Raw genomic sequence first — 24,644 nt, 5'->3', positions numbered from 1 at the left:
AATTTGGGATAAATTCTAACTTCGTTTAACCAACGATCCACTCTGACAGACTTGAAGAGAATTTCGCTAGGAGCGTCGTGGTGGCCTTAGATCGTCGATCCAGCGACTGATGGGGCCGAAATCGAAGAGAGATAGAAGAGAGGCCGTAGGAGAGAGAGAAGAGAGAGAGCAGCGCTGAAGAACCCTCGTCGATGAACCCCTGTATTCGTCAACGAGGCTTGGAAATTTCTTGAAATTATTATTATCTCTAAAGTGCAATGTTGTCGATGAACGTAGAGCCTCCCTCTGTTCCTGTTTCCATTTTCTTCCTCTTTAATTATTAAAATACTATTATTCTTCGGGTCACTACATAAGTGGTGTAACTTTAAAGGATAATTAAGAATGAAGACGTTAGCAATAAGATAGGCATAACTCCAATAAAGGACAAGACAAAAGAAAAACAATTTAAATGATTTTGGCATTTAAAGAATATGCCAAGTAGTGCTAGTGAGTTAGTTATTGTTAATGGTCGTAGAAGCGGCAAAAGTACACTTAAAATAATTTGTAATAACAATTAAGGAAGGATATTATATGCCTTAAGGTGACTGAGAAAAATGCTATTGATGAGGTGAATTGGAGAAAAAAAATTGATATATTCGACCTCGTTTAGGGTACTCAAGGTTTATTATCGTTGTTATCATTATTGTTTCTTTGCCTATTTTATTACTAAAATTAATATATATATTTTAAAAAATAGAAACGTTGAACATCATTACATCTAAAACCCAAAACAATACTACAAGAGTTGGTTGAATGAATATCTTCTATGGCAATCACACTTAAATCTTTTTATTTTTATTTTTTTTGGTAATCAGTCCAACATGGTTTTCTTCCCTATAACAAACTTCTCATTTCACAACACCTTAAAAAGAAAAGAAAAATGAAATATAAGAGATTGAGAGAGAATATTAGGAGGAGGGAGTCAGCTATGCTTTCCTATTTATCCTGCTCACTCTCCCACGCTCCCTCCCCTCTCCTCGCTCCTCTCTGCGCCCTCCACCCCCGCCTACACCACCCCAAGCTCCGCCGCACACGCCATTTCTGCGCCTTGCTTCCCCTCAAATCCCCGCCCTACCTCTCTGGATTCCCCCTCGCATGCGCCCGGGGCGCGCGCGCATCCATGCACTCTCCTTCGGTGGACTCGCCGCCGTCGGTGGATTCGGTCGCCGACGATCTCAAGAACCAGAGGTTGGGGGAGAATAATAGGGTTAGGGTGCAGCTTCAGGATCTGAATTGGGACCACTCGTTCGTCCGAGAACTGCCCGGCGATCCCCGGTCCGATACAATCCCCCGACAGGTATAGTTTCGCGATTTTGTGCTTTTGGTTGTGCAACTCAGATTATTATGTACAGTTACGTTAATTTTGTATTTATGGTTTCGAAATTCGGATTTATTTGCCTTTTTTTTTTCGCCGGTGATTGATTCAATCTGATTTAATTGGGACAGAGGTTGCGCTCCGTTATTCTTAATATTGGAGCAATGATTTCAGCTGAAGTGTTTGGTGTAGTAGCTGTTAAAATCAGATAACTAACAAGCTAGGATGCTTACATGTCTTTGGAAGCTCAAAGTTGGGATATTGCATTCGGTTTTGGTGTGTATTTTGGACAAGATGCACTATGAAGATTGTACAGACTTTAGTTATGCAAGGCCTCAAATCCATGCTTCCAAACTCATGCCTTATACTTTGTGAAGCTTAACAAGCTAGGGTAGAGTTGGACATCAAGGAGGTTTTGAACTTTTGCTTCACCAAAAGGTGTTGTTTTGTTGGTTGGGACGATTAATGGGTTGGGGTTGTCCCCACGGTACGGTACAGGGGTATTTGGGAAATTTTTCTAATGCCTCTGTACGACTAGGGTTAGTATAAATACATATGACGTAACCCTACTTTCATAGTTTCATATTATGAAATTCCGCTGCCACTTGCTCTTGTGGATGTAGGCATACTGCCAAACCACGTTAAATCTGTGTGTTTTTGTTACTTTATCTATCTTTGTGTTTTTCTGTACTATTCATCACAATTGCTGCACGTTTTATAACAATTGGTTTTAGAGCACAGATCACGATGTCTGGGATTTCTCCTACGAAGTTGGACATGGTGAAGCTCGACGGATTTAGAAATTTTGGATTATGGCAGAGGAGAGTCAAGGATTTGTTAGTGTTGTAAGGCATGGTGAAGACATTATACAGAAAGCAGTTAGAAGACTTGAACAACATAAATTGGAAAGAATTGGAAGTAAAGACTATGGCAACTATCAGACCTTGACTGGCTGATGACGTGATGTATCATGTCATGGATGAGGAATTATTGATGATAGTTTGGTTGAAACTGGACAGTCGGTACATGTCCAAGTCGTTGATGAACAAGCTTTATATTAAACAAAAACTGTATGGTCTTAAGATGTCAGAGGACTTAGATTTGAAGTAGCATGTCAACGTGTTCAATAAGATCATTAGTGATTTGAAGCGACTTATTGTGAAGTTTGAAGACGGAGACAAGACGTTGATGTTATTGAATTCCCTACCTGCTTCTCGTAAGTACGAATATTTGGTTACAACTCTGATGTGGGGAAAATAAACTCTTGAATTGGAGGAGATCACAAGTGCTCAATTAGGTTTTCATCAGAGAAAGAAAGCTAGTGATGAGAATTTACAAGGTAAATGACTTGTGGTGAGGGGTAACCAGAAACATGGGAGAAACAAGTCATGAAGCAGATCGAGTAACAATAAATCTTGGTCTAAATTCAGGAAGAGGAAGGTTATACAATGTTTATAAGTGCGGGAAAAAAGACACATAAAACGAGATTGTCTAGAGAAAAAGAAGAGAAATACAGAGAATAAAGAGGATCCATCAAAGTTTGCAAATGTAGTGGAAGAAGAAGACTCAGAGAGCGGTGACGGTGATATGCTTTCTGTTTCATTCAGTTATGATAATCTTATAGATTCTTGGTTCTAGATTCAACATGCTCCTATCACATGACACCCAATAAAAATTGGTTTGATACCTAAAAGTTAGTAAATTCTAGTTTTGTTTTGATGGGTAACGATGCATCATGCAAAGTTGTCATAATAGGGAATATTAGGTTAAAATGTTTGATGGTGTTGTTAAAACGTTGTATGATGTTAGAGATATACCAAATTTAAGGAAAAATCTGATTTAATTGGGCACTTTAGATTGTAATGAGTTTAATTATAAGTCTGCAAGTGGAGTAATGAAGGTAAGTAGACGTGTCTTAACAGTGATGAAGGGGCAGAAAATAGCAGGAAATTTTTATACACTGTTGGGTACCACAGTTGTAGGTGGAGTTGTAGCTGCAGAGTTTGAGTCAAATAGTACAGTTTTGTGGCATATGCGGTTAGGTCATATGGGTGAGTGTGGGATGATGGAGCTTCATAAGATAAATCTATTGAAGGGTGTCAAAACATGCAAATTTAATTTCTGCAAGCATTGTGTTATTAGGAAACAAATTAGGGTGCAGTTCAAGACAGCCACGCACAAGACAGAGGGAATTCTTGACTATGTTCATATAAATGTTTGGGGGATAGTAAGGGTAGCATCACGAGGAGGACACATGTATTTTGTGAGTTTTATTGATGATTACTCATAAAAGGTTTGGGTGTACTTCATACGACATAAGTCAGAACTGTTTGCCAAGTTCAACTTGTGGAAAGCTGAAGTAGAAAACCAGACAGGGAGGAAGATCAAATGCCTTAGGTCCGACAATGGTACTGAATACATAGATTCAAAGTTCTTGAAGTTGTGTGAGTAGCATGGGCTTAAGGGACACTTCACAACATACAAGACACCACAATAGAATGGTGTAGCGGAAATGATGGACAAAACAATAGCTAAAAGAGTTTGGTGTCTCAGGCTGAATGCATGGCTTGCAAAGAACTTCTGGTTAAAAGTAGTGAATATGACATGTTTCTTGATTAACAGGTCACCTAGTGCAGCACTAGAGAGGAGTTATGGACAGGCAGCACGGTAGACTACTTTGGTTTGAGAGTGTTTAGATGTCTAGCCTACGTTCATGTTTCTAGTGAGAAGAGATCGAAGCTTGATGCAAAGTCTAGACAGTGTATTTTTTTGGGGTATCAGAAAGGGGTGAAAGACTTCAAGCTTTGGGATCCGAAGGCAAATAAGGTGGTGATTAGTAGAGATGTGATTTTTGATGAGAAATTTATGTTGCAGTGTACTCAGGAAGAAGAGAAACAAGTGTTATAAAATTGCAGCAGCAATGAGCATGTGGTGCAGGTGGAGTTAGAGACCCATGGTAGAGAAGACTATGTTTAGAATGCAGGGAGTTCTAGTTCAGGAGATCAGCAGCTTCACAGTATAGCTATAGACAGACCCAGACACACTATCAGGCCACCTACCAGGTATGATTTTGAAGATTTGGTTTCTTATGGACTCATTACTAGTAACGGGGATCCTAATATTTTTTTAAGAGACAGATAGCCAAGAGAAGAATAGATGAATGAGTGCTATGGTGGAGGAGATGGAGTGTCTGCATAAGAACCCGACATGGGAGTTGGTGGAGCTTCCAGAGGGGAAGAGAGCGATAGGATTCAAATGAGTGTCCAAGAAGAAAGAACCTGCATCAGAAAAAAAGAGAGAAAATTTCAAGGCTCGTCTAGTAGTAAAGGGTTACTCACAGAGGAAAGGTGTTGACTATGATGAGATATTCTCCCTTGCGGTCATACATACTTTTATCAGGGCGATGTTGGGTTTGATAGCGCATTTTGATATACAGTTGGAGCAGATTGATGTAAAGACAACTTTTCTTAATGGTGATTTGGAGGAGCTGATTTACATGGTACAACCAAAAGGGTCGAGTCAGCCCGGACATGAATACTTGGTTTGTAAATTGAGGAAATCACTTTATGGGTTGAAGCATTCTCCGAGGCAGTGGTACAAGTGATTTGACTCCTTCATGATCTAGATTGGCTACAGGAGATGTAAGTATGTTATTGTGTTTCTGAGAAGTGGTTTGATGATGATTCGTTTATTTTTTTGTTACTCTATGTGGATGATATGTTGATTGCTGCGAAGAGTATGAGTGAGGTCAACAAGTTGAAAATTTTGTTAAGCAAAGAATTTGACATGAAGGATTTGGATGCAGCAAAAAAGATTCTTGGGATAGAGATTTGCAGGGATAGAGCTTCCAGGAGATTATGGCAATGTTGAGAGGTTGTTGGAGAGGTTCAATATGGATAATGCAAAACCAGTGAGTACACCTTTGACGAATAATTTTAGATTGTCTACCACTCAGTGCCCGAAGACAGATGACGAAGTTCAAGACATGTCAAAAGTTTCATATGATGTATGTTATGGTTTGTACAAGACCAGATTTGGCACAAGCTGTCAGTGTGGTGAGCAAATTTCTATCAAATCCGGGACAACAACATTAAGATGCAGTCAAGTGGATTTTTAGATACTTGAAGGGTACTATAGACTATGACATCATGTTTGGCAGACAACAAGGTGATCCTTCAGTTGTGGGATATGTGGATGCAGACTATGCAGGGGACTTGGATGACAGGAGGTGTACTGCAGGTTATGTATTCACACTTGTGGGGGGTCTATTTGTTGGAGGTCCATGGTTCAGTCTCTAGTTGTACTATCTACTCTTGAGTTTGAGTATATGATAGTGGCTGAGGCTACCAAGGAAGCTTTGTGGCTTATAGGGTTGGTCAAGGAGCTGGGTATTCAGCAAGGTGGGGTTCAGTTGCATTGTGATAGTCAGAGTGTCATTTATTTGACGAAGAATCAGGTGTATCATACGAGGACGAAACACATAAATGTGAGGTTTCACAGGATCAGGGAATTGGTTTCTTTTGGTGAACTATTGCTTGAGAAAGTTCACACTCTTGAGAATGCCACAAACATGTTGACAAAGCTTGTTACCACAGATATGTTCAAGCATTGCTTGGACTTGATTAATGTCTCCAAATGCTAGATGGGAGGCGTCCCAACCTATTGTCCCAGGTGGAGTTTTAGGTTATGTTTTCTTTTTCTCCTAAGGGGTAAATATTCGCCAAGGTGGAGATTGTTATAGTATGTGGCTCATATCGAGTGGAATGACAACATCGACCTTTTGAGTTTGTAATTTATTGTTTTGTTGGCTGGGACGATTAATGGGTTGGGGGTGTGGGGGCAATGCCCCCACGGTACAGTACAAGGGTATTTGAGAAATTTTTCTAATACCCCTGTACGACTAGGGTTAGTATAAATACATATGATGTAACCTTACTTTCATTTAATGAAATTTAGTTGCCGTTCGCTCCTATAAATGTAGGCATACTGCCGAACCACGTTAAACCTGTATGTTTTTGTTGCTTTATCTATCTCTATGTTTTTCCATAATATTCATTATAATTGCCGCACGTTTCACAACAAAAGGGTAGCACAAGATTCTACCCAACCATCAAAGAATGGGAATGTTTGTTCCTTTTTGAAGAGATATTGGACAACTGACTATTTGCATAAGTCCAAATACCGTTTTTTGCCTTTCAAAGGGATGATTAATTGATTATTAAGGGATGAACAACGGCATGATGGAGGATATGGAAAAAGATTAGGTGACTTTTTGAGAAGGCAATGAATTGGGGGTAGCTTAATGAGGGCCAACTGGGACTTGAAGACAAGTTGGTCTTGTATGGCAAAGATTGCCGACTTAATGAATAAGGAGTCACTTGCTTCAAGATGAAGGCAATATAAAGAGAGGACTTTTTTCCCTTCTTTTGAGAAGGAATGGCAAGAAGATGGACTGTAAGAATTTGGGCCAAGACTAATAAAAGAGATGATGACCTATGATCTAATAAAAATTCTCTCCAATTAGTAAAAAATGGGGAAATTGGATATTTGTGCATCAATTGAAGTGACATGAGAAGGGTATAGGGACTTAAGAAACAACTTCTTGATGTTTGATTTTGAATTTTCACTTACCTGCAAAAGACCATTTTGTGTTTCTTCATGTATGTGTTGTGGTTCCCTGCTCTTGTGGTGCTTTTCCCAACTGCAATGTTGAAAATTGAACAATAGGCGTTACAGACAATTTTGCAAGTTCAACATCCTTCTCTCATTTTACGAAAGTGATGTAAAAGGACCCACTTCCACTTGACTCCTATCATCCATTGACTTCACCATAGATGCTCTTATCCAAACTTTGTATTGCACTTTATCACCTTCTTGTGGCAATCTATGTTCATTTTAGTGATCACAGGCTTTGTTGTCATGCTCAGTTCATTCACATGCGGAGCAAAATATGGGCTGAAGTTTGTACTTGTGAGTTGTAATCCACTCGCTCCTCTTGTCAGTCTTCAACACTAAATGACCTCCTTAGGCCTATGATTTCTCCATTTGCATTGGTAGTGATTCTTAAAAATTTTTCCTTGAAGCCCCATATAGTTCCAATGTTGACATTGACAAACCACTTATTCTGTATAATCTTTGAAGTGTAAACCTCACACTTTCATTCATAACAAGGTGCGTATGAAAGATGCATTCCTCGCTAAAGATAGCCAAAAATGATTGTTCAAATGCCAATAAATTCCACCATCGAGTTTTTGTGCATTGTTTATGTTATGAACTTTCAAATGGGTTTCGGCCGACCACCACAAAGTCCACTTTGTTACCCAAAACCCATAACCCTAGACTTGCTTTGCGTTTCATGTGCTAAATGGCTTATTTCTTAGGACTTTTTTTATTAGAGTCAACTCATAATCACATCATCACAACTCGAGTCCTCCTCCACATTCAAATCAATAGTGAACTCATGGAAAACACCTTGAAACTCTTTTTGAATCTTCTAGTTCACCTTACTTAAAACTTTCATATACCTCCTTTTAGAAATGAAGTGAGAACCACGAGAAGACTAGAATCACATTTCACATTATACAAAATGACTTCTACATGACATCCTGAAAAGACTATAACTCTTTATTTATATATTTATTTATTCATTGTCACATTTCATTAATGGGTTTAATCCTTCTTCTTTATGCGGAAAATACTTTTTTTTTAATTGTTATAAATGCGACGCATATCTCCTTTGACAAGCCATGTAAGGATTTTAATTACGAAAACACACTTCACAACACCATCAAAGGGAAAAAAAAATACGAAGAAAGAAATGAGAAAGAAACATAGAAACGAGCTTATTTGCTTTTGCATTTATTCTTCTCACTTACTAATCTCTCTCCCCTCCCTTTTCTCCTCTTTTTGGCCCACACCTCTGTTGTCGCCTCCTTCACCCTCCCATCTCCCACCTTAAGCTCCCTTGTGAATCCCACTTTTGCGCTTTGCTTCCCCTAAATCTCTATTCTTATCCATTGAATTCCCTTGCACAAGTGCTGTGCAAACTCTTCCAATGGGGCATCCATGCATTCCCGTTTTGTGGATGCACACTTGTTAGTGGATTAAGTTCCTAGAGATTTGGGGGAGAATGATGAGGTTAGGTTGAAGCTTGAGGATTTGTATTGGGGCCATTCATTTGTCTGAGAATTCCCTTGTGATCCCAGCTTTAACGCAATTCTCTAACAGGTATAACTAAACCGATTTTGTGCTTTTGGTTTTGAAATTTGGATTCTTTTGTAATGTTTTTGTGTTTTGGAATTGATTTGATCTAGTTTTATTGCGAGAAAGGAGGAATGTGATTCTCTTCCATTTTATGACCGAGAACAACGGGGCAACAGTTGTGGAGGAAAAGGGATGATGTAGTGGCTTACTTTGGGGGGGGGGGGGGATCTAGAGATAAAAATAGAGACTGAGGATCTTGCATGGTTTTTGATGTCAAAAACAGGCTAGCCATTGCGGTGGTCCTATGCGATGCAACTTAGTAATGGATGTGATCCTGAATCATGTCAAATCCTGCAATACATCTCCCTTATGGCAATTCAATAGCCCCAACATTTGATCCATATAATAGCGAAAGGGACCTTGTAAACAACCAATAAGAGGCCCATGGGGTAAACAATGTTTTTTTTTTTTTTCAAATGTGTTATTCCATATCTGATGTTGCCTCATATGAATTTTGATTTACTTTGTTTAGGGAGTTAACTAGTGAGGGATCTTTCATATTCATGGACTTTTTAGATGGTGAAAGGGAAAACTAGGATGTCCAAGGTTGCCCACATGAGTTGGGCTTGAGTTAGGTAAATACTGATGGGAAGTTTAACGAATCTTGGGTAAAGGAAAAGAGGCTAAAAAATTGAAAAGGGAGCTGGATAGTGTTGTTTGTCAATTGTGATAGAGGATGCAGTTCTTGGCGGTCAAAATGTGATGTGGGACATGGGTGTTGGTTCTTTAAGATTTGTCTTGTACGTTCTTTCTTTTTGTTGATTTTACTAATGCTTAAGGGCTTTGAAGAGTGGTTCACCTCAATTTATAGCCGAAAGTCCTCTTATAGCCCAAATTCCTCCTCCTTGCGTAATTTTTTCTTTCACGAGTTCTAAAATAGTGTTTTTGGCCTATGTAGTTGTAGTCTATTATAGGTGGTGGGGAGGGACTTCAATGTAACTTGCAACTCAAGGGATGGATTAGGGGGTTCTTGGGTCTCTAGCAGTATGAAGAAGTTTTGACTTCTTGATTTGGTATTTTGGGCTTAGGGATATTCCTTTAAGCAATGGCTTTTGGTTCTGGGTTTCTTACACTGAGAGATTTTTGTTCACCGACGAGTGGGAAGGCATTTTTCCAAATGTGGTATAGGAGAGAAGGGTAGCCTAGTGTGTAAGCACAACAATGAACCGCGGCAAACCCTCAAACGACCTATCTAAGATTAGGGGGGGCGATCCTCAGTAGTGGTGACCCTTTCACTCTTGCACGGACTGATACATGTACCAAATGCTCATATGGGAAAGTGGGCTCTTGGGCTTGTAGCTTTTTTTGTGGATTGGGGGGGGGGGGTCGCTTCGAGAAATCCTTTCTTTCTCGTCTATTTAGGGGGGTGTGGACACACTTGCGCGGATTACAGGTGACAGTTACAAGAATGTCAGGGAAGTGAACAGTACGGTCCCGACGACATTCGGGGATGGATATAGACCCATCGGGCAGGAATAATCATTCCGGTCCTAGGAGACCTTGTTAGGCCTGTTTCAGACCAATGCTATGCGCTTGTAGGCCCTAATCCAATGCAATGGGCACCCACCCTTTTAGATTTTAAAACATTGGTTGGCACCCTTCGTTTAGGGATTGTGTGAGGTTTTTGGTGGGGGGAGTGGCTGAAAGGAGAAAAAGTTGAATAGTGGAATAAAAGGTGGGAATGTCAATATATGAGAAGGAATAGTGGGCTTGGATAGGTTGGAGGAGTGTGGCATCTTAGAGGAGGAGGATACACTTGAAGGGATACTCTTTGTAATGATTTGGAGGTGTTATTATCGAGGGAAGATATGGGTTGATGTTAGAAATCAATGGTGAAGTGGGTGAGGGAGGGAGGCTGTAAATCCAGATTTTATTTGTATTTATTTATTTATTTAATAGGATAGCCAGTGGAAGGAGGAGGAAAGGCCTTATCAAAGAATTTGAACTAGATTTCGGGAGCTGTGTGAAGTGTCGTAAATAGAGTGGAGATGAGACCAAAAGCTTTTACAAGCATTTGGGGGAGTACATGAACAAATTAATGTTGGGCATTGATTGGAGTGCCATTGAGACAAATTCTGCTTAGTGGCTTGGGAAGCCTTTTGAAGTTGAAGAAATTAAAAAACAAGGTTTGAGATGAGTAGGGAGAAAGCTCTTGGTCCTTATGGTTTCATGATGGTCTTTTTCCTGGACAACTGGGAGTTTGTATTTTAAAGTTTTTGAGGAATTTCTTTGTAATGAGGTGGTGGATACTAGTGCTAAAGCTTTTCCTTTTTGGACAGCTGGGAGTTTGATATTTTGAGTTTTTGGGGAATTTCATTGTAATGGGGTGGTGGTTAATAGTGCGAATTCTTCTTTGTCCTAGAAAGCATGAGCTCAAAGTGCGCGAAGGACTTTAGGCCTACTAATGTGCTCACTAGCCTCAACAATATTCTTTTAATGGTCATATCTAAAAGATTGGAGAGGTTTTGGGTGAAACAATGAGCGCGAATAAGAGATATCACGTAGTTGAGATATGTTGGGAGACCCAAATAAGAAGGGGCCTTGGCAATGTGATTTCTAATATCTCCCTAATTGGTAAATTGTTGTGGAGGTTCACCTTAAAGGTTAATTCCCTGTGGCACTGGGTGATAAAAAGTAAATATGGAGTTCTTTGGAATGCATGGGACACTAGAGGAATTGGCATGGTTTTTGTTGCGGATCCCTGGAAGACAATGGCATTTGGTTTTGGGAGGATGGTTGGGCTGGTGAGATATTGTTGGAGTTGATAGTGCCTCATCTTTTGAAGATTCCCACTCTTCAAATGCACCTATCTGCCCATTAGTTTCTTCGGAGGGGGCTCTCCATTTTTTAGGAATCTCAGTGAAAGAAAGGCTGATGAACTCACCACCTTGCTTAATGTTACTGGGATTCTTTTGCTCCTTCAAATAAGGGTGATGAGAGTCTTGGGGGTGGGGTGGATTCTTGAGGTCTCTTTTCTACTAATTTTTTTCCCCCTCACCTATTATATCCTGCCCCAGTCATTTTCCTTGGAAGAAGGCTAAGGGCTCCTTTTAAGATTCACGTTCATTTGGACTGTGTCTCTTGATAGGCTTAATATGCCAGACACTTTATTGTACATACAACCCTATAATACTCTCAGCCCTGATATGTGCTCCATGTGCTGTAAGTCAAGTGTTAACAAACATCTTTTCCTCCACTGTTGGGTGGCAAACTATCTTTGGAGTGGTCTTTTATTTTTTGTTTGTTTTGATGAAGCTAGGTGGCTCCTCGAGTTGTGGGGGATTTCCTGCAAGTGAGATATTGGAGGTCTTGGCAAATCCAGAAAGGGAAGAGCTTTATGGAGGTGCACCATTTTTGCTACCTTGTGGACCTTTTGGATTGGGAGGAATTTGAGAATCTTGAAGGATTGTCCAATCTCCTCTCATTTGTTATGGGATAGAGTTGTGTTTCTAGCCTTTTTTTGGGCTCATCTGTTCGGGTGTCTTTTTGAGGGATGTCACTTCCAGAACTGCAAAGGGATTGGAGGGCAGCTCTTTGGTAGTTGTTTTAACTTTTCCTTGGTTTATTTGGAGGACATCTTGTTCTCCTCTCATTGTACTTTGTCTTTTCTGTTAATATATCTTTTTATTACGTAAAACCAAAAATTGCAAGAGGACATGTTTGTTATTTTAATATTGGAGCTGTGATTTCAGCAGAAATGCTTGATGTGGTAGCTGCTAAATTCAAATGACTTTAAACAAGTTAGGATGCTTATTCTTTGCAAGCTGGACATGCTAGGGTATGGTTAGACATGACTTTGGTGAGGCAGTTTCTGCCACAAAAAAAGGGTAGCAGATGGATTCTATTCAATTTTCACAGGATACAAATATTTGGTTCTTAGAGGTGTGCTGGATAATCCATTATCTCCTATAAAAAAAATTCTTTATCCTTTGTAGGGGATATTGCACTGAAGGTCAAATCATCTCTTTTTGCTTGTCCCCCCCGGGGGGGGGGGGGGGGGTTTGTTAAGGGTTGAATGGTGAGACTATGAGTGAGTAGGAAATGGATTAGATGCATTTTGAGAAGGAAGGCTTTAAGAGTGCATTAATGGGGACAAGGGAGGGAGGAGAACTTAGGCTGACACAAGTTGGTCTTGTATGCCAAAGCTCGATGATTTTATAAATAAGTTGTCACCTGGTTCAAGTTGAAGGTTCTATAAGCATAAATATTTTTTTCCTTTGGGAAAGGAGGACAGGAGAGGATCGTCAAAATTGATTTGGGTATGATCTTAGAAAAGAATTTACCCTAATTACAAAAAGATGGAGAAGTTTGATATCTATGGATGAAGTGCGGTGATATCGAGAAGTATATGTTGAGATGAGTTAATCTATACATGAACTTCCTTGGTATTTTTGTTTCATGAAAAGGACAGGTTTTGCTAATTTTTTGGTTTTGAATTTTGAAGGAATATATTATTTTAAACCTATGGGTTTGTATTTTCAACTTCAGGCATATGCCCCCTTTTTGAAAATTGAAAGGATAAGGCAGTGGGAAGGAAAAACACATTGATTTTAAAACCTTTGCTTTCTTCTTACTTTTTCTGTCAAAGAATCAAATGGAAACTAATATTTTCATCTTTCAATAAGGAGAAAGACTTATAATTCGTTCTCCCCTCGGAAGAAAGTGTTATATGAGCAAAGTAGAGAACATAACTTGTACCAAAAACAGTCCTCCCTGTCACATGAGCGTTCACTCATTGAGCACATATCAATGGGAAGGGGCCTCCCCTATTGTGGCCTTTGGGAATGGTATTTTTTTGCTATTAAAAGTGATGTTACACCTGGCCAATCAGATTGGAATATGTTTATTCTGCTAGATGCATTTACCAAAGTTAGGGTGACTAGTCAAAGATTCATATTTTGATGTTTTGCTGGTTGCTTCACTGCAACTTCTGTGATGATTCTGACAGAATGAGTCTCTTTACTTCTGTTTTGTTTTGTAGGTATTGCATGCTTGTTATACGAAAATATCACCGTCTGCTGAGGTTGAAAACCCGCAGCTTGTTGCATGGTCAGAATCAGTTGCTGAGTTGCTTGATTTGGATCCTAAGGAGTGAGTATTGTTGTTTCTCATGCTTTACAGTCAAGTGGTGCCTCTCTTCTTCTTAAGCTTTCAGTAGAATGCTTGAAGCCTAAAACGGTCATAAATCCTCATAACTTGTTTGAGGTTATTTGAATGTCATTTTTAATTATAAGAATTATTTGAAATTTATGCATTTCTTGATTATTCAAAAAGTGCTCAATCATGTTCCATTTGGCTGTCGTTTAAGTGCATTTGCTCTGTGAATCTCCTGAACTCAATTGCCAAATTCTGGATTTTTTGTTTTATGGATTCTTAACTTCTTGATTTCTTTTTCATTTATGGTGTCTTAATAACTGTGGAGTTAACTGTGGAAACCATATTGGAGTTTCAGATTTGGAAGACCAGATTTCCCGCTTGTATTTTCTGGGGCATCCCCTATAGTAGGAGGGTAAGTGTTGTTGTACATGTCTAGTTTATGCACCTTACATAACAATGCTTAGTTCCACCTTACCAATATTCTTTTTTATAGGTTGCCGTATGCTCAATGCTATGGAGGGCATCAATTTGGCATGTGGGCTGGGCAGTTGGGTGATGGTCGGGCAATAACTCTTGGAGAGGTCCTAAATTCCAAATCTGAAAGGTGGGAGCTGCAACTTAAAGGTGCCGGGAAGACTCCATACAGCCGGTTTGCAGATGGCCTTGCAGTTCTGCGCAGCAGCATCCGGGAATTTCTTTGCAGTGAGGCAATGCACAGCCTAGGAATTCCGACTACGCGTGCGCTTTGTCTTGTGACGACAGGGAAATATGTCACTCGGGACATGTTTTATGAGTATGTATAACAAAATATGACTAATGCCAATAAGTTTGGATGTGTTGTCTGTGACGTTTCCTACCACCATATTGTGTTCTCCGTGTTTCAAATTTTACAGCTATTTAATAATTCATTGAGTACAGGACACTGCTTTTTAGAGCCATGGGGATCCAGCCTCCAATTATTGATAACCCAACTACCATCATAAAAGATGTGGTTAAAGTTTATGGAATTGATGCCTTTTTTGGTTTCAATTATGGCCAATTTATGTTTCATATTAAACAAAAAGGTTTATACTTCAATAGGTGATAGAGGATGCATTTAACCAATAGTTTCCTGGAATTTGGAGTAGTTCACTTGTTCATGAAGAAATCACTAAAGCTATTGTTTGCCTGCAGTGGCAATCCAAAGGAAGAACCTGGGGCAATTGTTTGCAGAGTTGCTCAATCTTTTCTGCGTTTTGGTTCGTACCAAATACATGCATCAAGAGGGAAAGAGGATCTTGACATCATTCGTGTTTTAGCAGACTACACCATCAGGCACCATTTTCCTCATATTGAGAACATGAGTAAAAGTGAAGGTTTATCTTTCAGCACAGGCGAAGAAGACCAACCTGTTGTGGATTTAACTTCTAACAAGTATGCAGGTGAATTTTTAAATTTGAAGGAATTATAGTGTGCAGGTGGCTGGCGATGCATTCTAGTACTTGGAAGTAATAATACTTTACTGTTTTTCTCCAAGTTTTTGGGCAGGACTCCAAATGATAATGGGTGTCCCGTTTATCATTATTTAGTAGCTTAGTATCTTTTCAGTCCAGTGGTTCTAGCTTAACAGTGTTTTGGCTTGGTTTCATCATTTGATCCTCAAATTAGCTGTAGAATCGGTTAGGGCTCATTATTGGTGGTTTGTCTTTTGTTCATTGATTACTTTGTAATGTTTGGAAGCATAATTGCTACCATATGATTATGATGCCTCCATATGGTTTGTTAGACTGCATGCAGATTTACATGGTCCATGCTGAGCTATGTGGAGACCAGGACCTGTGTTATTAGCACTCTTATTTTTTTGATACATTTTCTAGTGTTCCGCATGGTATTCACTGACATTCTAGAAGTATTTTTGAGGTGAACTGTTGAGGCAAGATTGTTGTAAAAAATGTTCTGGCTTTAAAATTAAGCATGGGGTTCAATGCTGGTGTGATGCCCCTCATAAACCTGGGTATGGTAGATACGTAATTTTTTTTTCTTCCTTTTGGCAAATGAGGTATATTCCTCTCTTGATTGGCTCTGCCTTCTCTCTCCTTTATTTATTTATTTATTTATTTTGTATTTTGGTGTATCAATGTACAATTCTCATAGAATTTAATCAACGATGGAAAATTGAGCTATTTTTTCTTTGTTTAATTATGCTGAATGTAATTCTATAATCCATGATGGAAGTATGAACAATTTTTTTTTTGTTTTTTTGTTTTAATATGCCATGGCCCAAATATGTATGAGATTGTATTACATAATCTGTGATGGTATTATTTGTTTAATCACCTGCAATTTCCAAATCTAACTCTTTCCTATTTCATTTTCCATTATTGGTGGATTTTATTAGCTTGGGTGGTTGAGGTTGCTGAGCGTACTGCATCCTTGGTTGCAAGTTGGCAAGGGGTTGGTTTCACTCACGGTGTTCTGAACACTGACAACATGAGCGTGTTGGGACTCACAATTGATTATGGTCCATTTGGATTTTTGGATGCTTTTGATCCAAGTTACACACCTAATACCACGGATCTTCCAGGGAGAAGGTATTGTTTTGCTAATCAGCCTGATATTTGCTTATGGAATATTGCTCAGTTCACAGCAACTCTGTCTGCTGCCCAGTTGATTAATGATAAAGAGGCCAACTATGCCATGGAAAGGTATTTTAAATTTTCTGGCCTTGTATTCCTACTAGAAAAGTTGAGTGGTGATTGGCAATTAATGTGCAACACAATGCCTTTCACTTGCTACAGATACGGAACCAAATTTATGGATGAGTATCAAGCTATAATGACCAAAAAACTTGGCCTTCCAAAGTACAATAAACAGCTGATCAGTAAACTTCTCAACAATATGGCCATTGATAAAGTGGATTATACCAATTTTTTTCGGTTGCTTTCCAATATCAAAGCTAATCCTAGCATTCCGGACAATGAGTTGTTAATTCCACTGAAGGCTGTTCTGCTAGACATAGGCAAGGAACGCAAGGAGGCATGGGTCAGCTGGGTGCAATCTTACATACTGGAGGTACAATGGCTTGTTCTCTACATATTGGTTTTAGTTTGGGAGCTTGGAGTTTAATCTTGGATTTCAATTTGTGTTGATTTAGACAAAATGCAGTAAAATTGCATTAAGTTTTATCCAAATCCATACGAATCCAAATCGAAGTCTAAATCTGTGCTTTCAAAGCCTAAATATATTTGTTCCTTTATTTCATTTCATAAATTTGTATGGAACATCTAGCCCGTCTTTTGTTCTCCTTCCGTGGCCATCTATTTCTTGACATGTGTGAACACATGCTGACAGTCTAAAATTCTCTGAGGAGTTGAAATTTCTAAAAATATTTGTGCATCATCCTGTTTTTATGAGATATAATAACTATCGTGGAATTAAACGTAAGAGTCATGCAATGAAACTTTGGAAAAGGGTAGTTGAACAAAGATTAAGGTTAGAAACGAAGATCTCAGAAAATCAATTTGGTTTTATGCCTGAGAGACTATATCTTTTAAGAATATTAATGGAAAAGTTCATGGAAAAGAATTGAGACTTGCATATGGTATTTATTGACTTAGAGAAAGTGTATGATAGGGTACATAGGGAAGTTCTATGGTGGGTTTTAGACAAAAAAAAGGTATATGTAGTAGATATATTGATGTCATTAGGGATATGCATGATAGAGTAATGATTAGTGTTAGAACCATAGGTGGAGAGATTAGAGAGTTTCCAATCACAATAGGTGTACATCAAGGATCTACATTGAACCCTTATCTTTTTAGGAGTATCCAAAATGAGGTTTCATGGTGTGTGGTGCTTGTTGATGATATTTTCTTGATTGATGAAACTAGGGGTGGAGTAGAATTTAAGTTAGAATTATTGAGAGAAACTTTAGAATCTAGAGACTTTAGGATAAGTAGAAATAAGACGAAATATATGAAATATAATTTTATTAATAGTAGGAGGAATATTAGAGACAAAGTTAAACTTGATGATGAAGAAATTGATCGCACAAGTAGATTTCGATACCTTGGATCTATTATGCAAGCTGAAGGAGAAATTGAAGAAGATGTAATGCATAAAGTTAATGTAGGTCGGGTAAAATGGAGAAGTGGTTCGAGTGTGCCTTGTGATCGTAGAATACCCTAAAAATTAAAAGGAAAGTTTTATAGGATGACTGTAAGACTAGTTATGTTATATGGATTAGAATGTTGGGCGAGTAAGAAATAGGATATCCAAAAAGTAAAAGTTGTTGAGATGAGAATGCTTAAATGGATGAGCAGTATAACGTTAATATAAATTAGGAAATGAGCATATTTGCGGTAAGTTAGGTAGAGCCCTTGTAGAAGATAAGATAAGGAGGGATGACTCCGATGGTTTGAGCACTTGCAATGTAGGCCAGTAGGAAGGGGGGGGCGGGGTGGGAGGAGGTAGGCCTAAAATAACTTGGAATTAGATAGTAAGGATTTAATAGCCCTGTGTTTGTCGAAGGAAATTGCCCGTGTTCGAATAAATTGGTGGAAAATAATTCATGTAGCTGACCCCACCTAGTGGGACTCAAAGGCATGGTTTGTTGTTTTTACTGTTGTTGTTGTTTATAAGGTGTTCATTATTTGAATACATATTTTGTGGGAGGATGCTGATAACTTGAAACTTTGTTAGGAAGTTGAAAATATGGAAAAAACCTTTTGCTTTCTTCTGATATGGCGGGCATGTGTAGTCATTGTTCTGAATGTTTAAATGATGATTTGCTATGAATATATATCAAATCCTTCATTATTTCATCTGCTATGAATATATACCTACAAAATCCTTCATTATTTCATTTTGAACTGTGTTAGTTTATGACTTTGTTGATTGTGGTAACAAAAATGTACTAAAATGTTATTTTAGAAGGAGACTCTATACCATATATAAGATAGGACGTGCTATCTCTTTTGCTGCTTGAAAAGAAGATAGAAGAAGCATAGTTGTTAAAATTGAAGCCTGCATTGTGGGATTCTACTTTGGCTGATCCAGACCATACATGGAACTGCAAATTCATAGGATAAAAGTTGGACTGTAGTAGGATGGGTCGGATTTTTGTTGGATTGTTGTCAATCCAAGGATCCTACCATGTTGTGTGCAGATGTGTGTTTTTGTGTGTGATTTGTTAAGTTGCTTGAATAATAATACTTGGCATTCCTACTCAACTTGTACAAGTAAGAGGCAACCTAGGAAGTGGCTTTGTTCAAGATAAGATTAGCAGAATAATGAGCTCATAAATTTACTGTTTGATAAGTGGTAATTAATTTTTGGATTGACAATGAAATAAAAATTAATGTAGTAATGCATTTGGTGATAATAATGATGGCAGTGATGATCTACTTGTCTAAGAGTGGGGTAGCAGGCATTAATTTGGCTGGTAGGGATTTAGAGGGTTTTAAGGCCTTGGCGAGCTGCATTAGAAGCTTTCTTATCTAGGTCTCTCACTTAAGAGGCAATCATAACTCCGTGGCTTTCTGGGACTTGGTGATAGAGGGGGTCTTTAGGAGGTTGGAGGGCTGGAAGAGGGGGTACTTATCTCATGGGGTCGCATTATATTCATTAGTGATTTCCTCTTGAATATCCCTATATACTTATCATTTTTTAGAGTGCCCATGAGTGTCAATAGTGCTTTTACTTTGGGTTTGGGGGAGAATAAAAAAGATCACCTCGTTAGTTGAGATGCTGAGAAAACCTAAATCTGAAGGCGAATTGGACTTGATGATGTGGTTTCTAAAAACATCTTTATTGAAAAATGGTCATGTAGATTCTCTTTTGAGGTTAATTCCATATGGCACAAGGTGATGAAATGTATGGGGTTCATCAGAATGGGTGGGATACTAGAGGAAGTGACATTGCTTCTCATGCAAGTCCCCAGTAGCTTGTTTCTTGGCTTGCTTGTCTTTTCCTTCCCCTCACTTGTTTTAGAGTGGGTAATGGCAACATGTTTCGATTTTTAGAGGATGTTTCAGTGGGTGAGGGCCTTTGGAGATGATGGTGCCTAGTCTCTTTAATCTTTCTTTTTTTCTTAATGCACCTATAAGCCCGTTATTTTGGGGTTCTCTTTCTTGGGATTTCTACTTTATTTTGGAATCTTAGGTCCTTGCGTGATGCTCTAGCTCACTTTGTTTCTCTCAATAATGATAAGAGTTTGGGAATTTGATTCATCATGTCTTTTCTCTGCTAACTATCAACTTTAAAAGTTCCTTTCCCTAAATTTTTCCTTGGAGCCACATCATTTGGAAGGCAAAGGCACCTTTCAAGATTAAGGCTTTCATCTAGATTGTGACTCTTAATAGGAATAATCCACAGTATCTTTACAAACACTATCTATTACAAATTATAAAATGCTACTAGTTTCTTAGTCCTAACGTCTGTATAATATGCCATTATGCCATGAATCCAATGAAACAAATGTTCGCGCCTTTTCCTTCATTGTCGGGTGGCAAACCACTTATGGACAGCTCTTTTTCTTGTTTTTGGTGAAGCTTAGCCGGTGCCTTGGGTTATAGGCGATTTCTTACTAGTGAGATGTTGGGATTTGGCGGGAGTAGGAAAGGAAGAGATTTATAGCATTGTGCAGTTTTTTCAATCCTGTAGACCCTTTGGATTGAGAGGAATGCGAGAACCTTCAAGGATTGTACAACCTCTCCTAGCTTGTTATGGGATAGTATAGAGTAGTGTTCTTAGCTTCTTTGTGGGCCAACTTGTTTGGGCTTTTTTGGGGGATGTCACTGTTCAACCTTCAAAGGGATTGAAGGGCCGCTTTAGTGTAGTTTTATCGTAATTTTTCCTTTTGCTTTTTGAAGGACATTTTGTTCTCCTCTCGTTGTACCTTGTTTGTTCTCGTTTAATGTAGATATTTGTTTTAGGGTAAAATCACACACTTGAGTTTTTTGAATATGACGTTGCATCCCTTGAATTCTTGACAATTATAAAAGAATCCCTTGAGATTATAATTTTTTTTTAAAAAGTATTTTGTATTTGTCAACAGTTAATTTCATGCAAAAAATGGTTTACATTTTTAAGAAAATGACCTTTTTACCTTCTCATTTAATTAATAAAATATATATTCCATTCCCATGATAAGTTAAAAAACAAGTGCAATAATGCATATTCACTAAAATATTAACAAATATTTTATATTGTCGTGGGTCTCGGGAAGAGTTAACAACCTACGACATAGTTAGAGGTAGGATCCAACACTTGGAACAGCACTGCACATTGTCTGGTGTTCAGTGCAACCTTGGTGGTCCTTGAAAATCTAGGAGACCGAGTGCTTTCCAGGCTTGATTGTACTCATAACAGCATCAAGTACCCAAGGGGAACAACCTTGGATGGAATAATGTAGGTAAGGGAAGTTTCCAAAAATGGATCCATTTTGGAAAATGATTGGCTTTGAGGTTGGGCATGGAGGTCTTTCTCTTGAAACTGTTGGCTGCCGGTGGACAACTTGACTTGCACCCTGGGGGAGGGGGGGTTGTTCCCTCAAGGGCTTGAACAGTTGACTCACAACTTGTATGGACAAGGACAATGTAACTATTTAATTAAGACGAAGTATTGCAATGGTCTTGCGTGATCATCAATTATTTTAAAGAGTAATATTTTTTTTAATAATATTTTAGTGAGCTTTTATCATTGCACTTAAGCCTTGATTTATTGTGGTAATGGAATATGCTCATTTTATGGTGATGGGATTTTTTTATGGGCACTGAGCCTTAATTTATTATCGTAATGGGATATGCTCATGTTATATGAATGTGATTTTTTTTTTTGTCTTAATATTTTTCTACTTTTATCTAGTGATGGCAGTGGATGTTATTTGATGGACTTATATGGTTGATGATGAGATATGAACATCTTAGGCAGCAATAGTAGTTGTTTTTATTTTTATTTTTATTTATTTTTATTTTTTTAAGGCAGGTTATCTTATGAGTAATTTTTTTTAAAAAAAAATTTAGAATATTTTAGAGAATACTCTTTATTGCACTTGGGCCCTAATTTATTAGGGTATTGGAATAAATAATTTTTTTAATTAAATGAAAGGCTAAAAGGTCATTTTATTAATGATTTAAACTATTTGTAAATTTGGAGTTAGTTATTGACTAACGGAGGGTTGTTTTTATGAATAAAAATTATAATCTCAGGGGGTTTCTTATGTAGTTGTTTGAAACTCCGAGGGTGCAGTGTTATATTGTGTTATATTCAAAAACATGGGGTACATTTGGATTTTACCCGTCTTCTTAAATGATGGCAGTGATGGTGGTTTTAATGATGGGCTTGATTAAGTCTTCAGCAATGATCTTAATGACAGTGATGATGCAATTATGGCTTGGATAACGACACTAATGTCGAGTGGCTGGCTTGATGGTTTGGCTTTTGTTATTTATTTGCTAAGCATCTTTTGGTTTGAGGTGTTCATGTTGTGTTTTTTGTTGATTGATTTGTATTAAAAACTAAGAAACATTGTCACTTCTAGAAGCCTGAAATGTTGCATACCCAAGCTTGACAGTCCTTGACATATATCCAATACATGTTGGAAGTTAATTAATTAATTTTTTTTTTTGGGATAAAAATGAGACACTGCTCGACACTTCTTAAAATGGGGAGGACACCTCTAGGACACCTTTGCTTTGAAACGAGTTTTGTTACCCTTTAGGATTCAGTTAATATTTTTATTTTTTTTGAATTTTTTTTATTTAAGTAGAGAGATTGAGAGTCGAGGTTCTCTGACATTAGAGTGGTTGGCCTTAGTGCCACTGCGCCAGCTTTGTAGAGCACCATCAAAACTCCCAGCCCTTAGAATTCCCTCTCTATAAAGCTATTGCTAGTTTTCTCCTTGCTGTCAAATATTTTTTTTAACTATACATTTCTTGATGAGCCACGCCCATTGCTCACCATTAGCCATGCCCTCGAGATTTTTTTTTAAATAATTATTCGTGGACCAAGAGTCTTTATTATGTAGTTAATGATTGTGTAAGTGTAGTTTGTAAAATGTGTTATTGATAATTTTGCACAAATGGTGGTTATATTTCCTTTTGAATCAATATTACCACAGTATTTGTCATCTAGAGGGAAAAACATGCGTAATTATATTTATATTTATATTAATGAATTAATGTACCCCTGGTGTCATATCCTTATTATATCGAAATTGTAGTATCTTTGTGCCAGTATGTGTCTTGTGTCGGCACCAGTGTTTCCTAAGTTAAAAATTATGTTATTCCTTTTTTTTTTTATTATATATTTTTAAATTAAGTATTTTTTCTTCTTATCTATAAGTTGGTTTTTTGGGCTGTAAATGCAGCAATTTGAAATGATATGGATCCTACATTTGAACTACTTGTGCATACTCATTACTCATAACCAAGTTTCTAGGTTTTTTTTATTGAAATCAATGAAAAATAATGTATAAATGCATTTTTAACCCAATCCTTGAAATCCCCTAATGATCCTTGAAAAGAAGAGAGTATTAATGACAAGTGACAAGGATTTAACTAATCTTGAGGCATCAACGTAGTTCTTTCAGAAGCTCCAATTCCAAGTGCTCCCTCTGCAACTTTTCACATGAGAACTGGATTAATGTTGGCCCTGTGTCTTACACTCGTACTTTCCCTTCTTAATGTACCTCACAGAAGTTCTATTCTGCTTCCACAGTTGGCTGCTGGTGGTGTTTCAGATGAGGAGAGGAAGACCTCAATGGATTCCATGAACCCCAAATACGTTCTTAGGAATTACCTTTGCCAAAGTGCCATAGATGCAGCTGAACAAGGAGATTTTGCAGAGGTTCGTAGGGTGCTAAAAGTCATGGAGCGGCCATACGATGAGCAACCCGGGATGGAGAAGTATGCTCGCTTGCCCCCCGCTTGGGCTTATCGGCCCGGTGTCTGCATGCTTTCTTGTTCCTCATGAGTTGCATGCTTGGTCGCTATACTCTACAAATGTCAAAAAAAGAAAAATAAAAAGATAATTTTTACCCGTTGTATATAATAGATTGAATTTAGTTTTTGGCTCCCATCCTATAGTGCAGAAGCTGCAACCCTTTGTTTCCTTGTTGCAGTCAATGCATTTTAGTTTATAGAGCAAGATACGAGCATTCTTTATCATAATTTTGAATGTATGTTTATTAATGCTGAGCCTTTTTGCCTTTTTTTATTTTTATTTTTATTTTCATTTTTCGCTAATCTGCCCTGGGTTGTTTTAAGAACTTCTAGCCTTTGTCATGGTGCTTATGTGTAATGGAAAATGTGAAGCCAGCTTGAATTCTACGATACTGTATGGGAGAATGATTACCCATATTGAAGTGGGCAAATGTTGCCAAACTAAAATTGCTGCTGGTTAGGGATGAGCGTTATGCAGCAGCTGCTGCTGCCTATATTTTTTGGTTACTTATTCTTTTGTTGTTTTTAATTGTAAGTTACAAATTGGTTTTCTTGCAAGTGACATCTTTTGCTAGGCATTTAAGCATTTGATTTGAGGAATTATATATCTAGAGATGGTACTTTGGAGTGAAGAATTCAGGATTATCAAAGAGATAAGCGGGGGAAGATGAATTCTATAGAAGAAGCAAATCTATAGAATCTCAGATTTTGCTATGTAGCATTCTCGGGGAGAACACAAATAGTCTCAAAATTACATGGACTTCCAACTTACATTTTCAGAATTCCCTTAGCTCTTATTTGGAAGCAAGAATTATAAATTATAAATTTTAATTTATATAGATTTGGACAAATGTAATACAAAATCATATTGAATTTTGTTCAAACTGATGAAAAATGTTATTGTTTCCAAGCACAACAATAACGTTGTGCCAAGGGTTTAGTTTTAAGAACTTGAATTTCAATGCATAGATTTTTTAAATGAAATGAAGTGCAAAATTATATTAAAT

The 24,644-nt window shown here is 37.9% G+C and overlaps 1 protein-coding gene across 1 annotated transcript; it reads left to right on the top strand.

Moving 5' to 3' along the window:
* The first annotated feature begins 900 nt into the window (after window positions 1-900).
* On the top strand, window positions 901-23,892 carry LOC131147985 (uncharacterized). Its single transcript, XM_058097692.1, has 8 exons — window positions 901-1,336; window positions 13,599-13,708; window positions 14,070-14,126; window positions 14,208-14,507; window positions 14,888-15,135; window positions 16,092-16,398; window positions 16,492-16,765; window positions 23,414-23,892. The coding sequence occupies exons 1-8, from the start codon at window positions 920-922 to the stop codon at window positions 23,666-23,668; spliced, it is 1,968 nt and encodes a 655-aa protein (XP_057953675.1). The 5' UTR covers window positions 901-919; the 3' UTR covers window positions 23,669-23,892.
* The last annotated feature ends 752 nt before the right edge of the window (window positions 23,893-24,644 follow it).

Source organism: Malania oleifera, chromosome 2 (assembly GCF_029873635.1).
Source record: "Malania oleifera isolate guangnan ecotype guangnan chromosome 2, ASM2987363v1, whole genome shotgun sequence".
In the NCBI taxonomy this organism is placed as follows: Eukaryota; Viridiplantae; Streptophyta; class Magnoliopsida; order Santalales; family Ximeniaceae; genus Malania; species Malania oleifera.
This window is presented reverse-complemented; position numbering and strand designations above follow the sequence as displayed.

Bases quoted from the DNA above. Each gene is read 5' to 3' on its own strand.
- LOC131147985 (XM_058097692.1), top strand. From the start codon at position 920: ATGAAATATAAGAGATTGAGAGAGAATATTAGGAGGAGGGAGTCAGCT. The intron at 14,508-14,887 runs GTATGTATAACA...GTTTGCCTGCAG, and splicing joins ACTCGGGACATGTTTTATGA to TGGCAATCCAAAGGAAGAAC. The intron at 16,766-23,413 runs GTACAATGGCTT...CTGCTTCCACAG, and splicing joins TGCAATCTTACATACTGGAG to TTGGCTGCTGGTGGTGTTTC.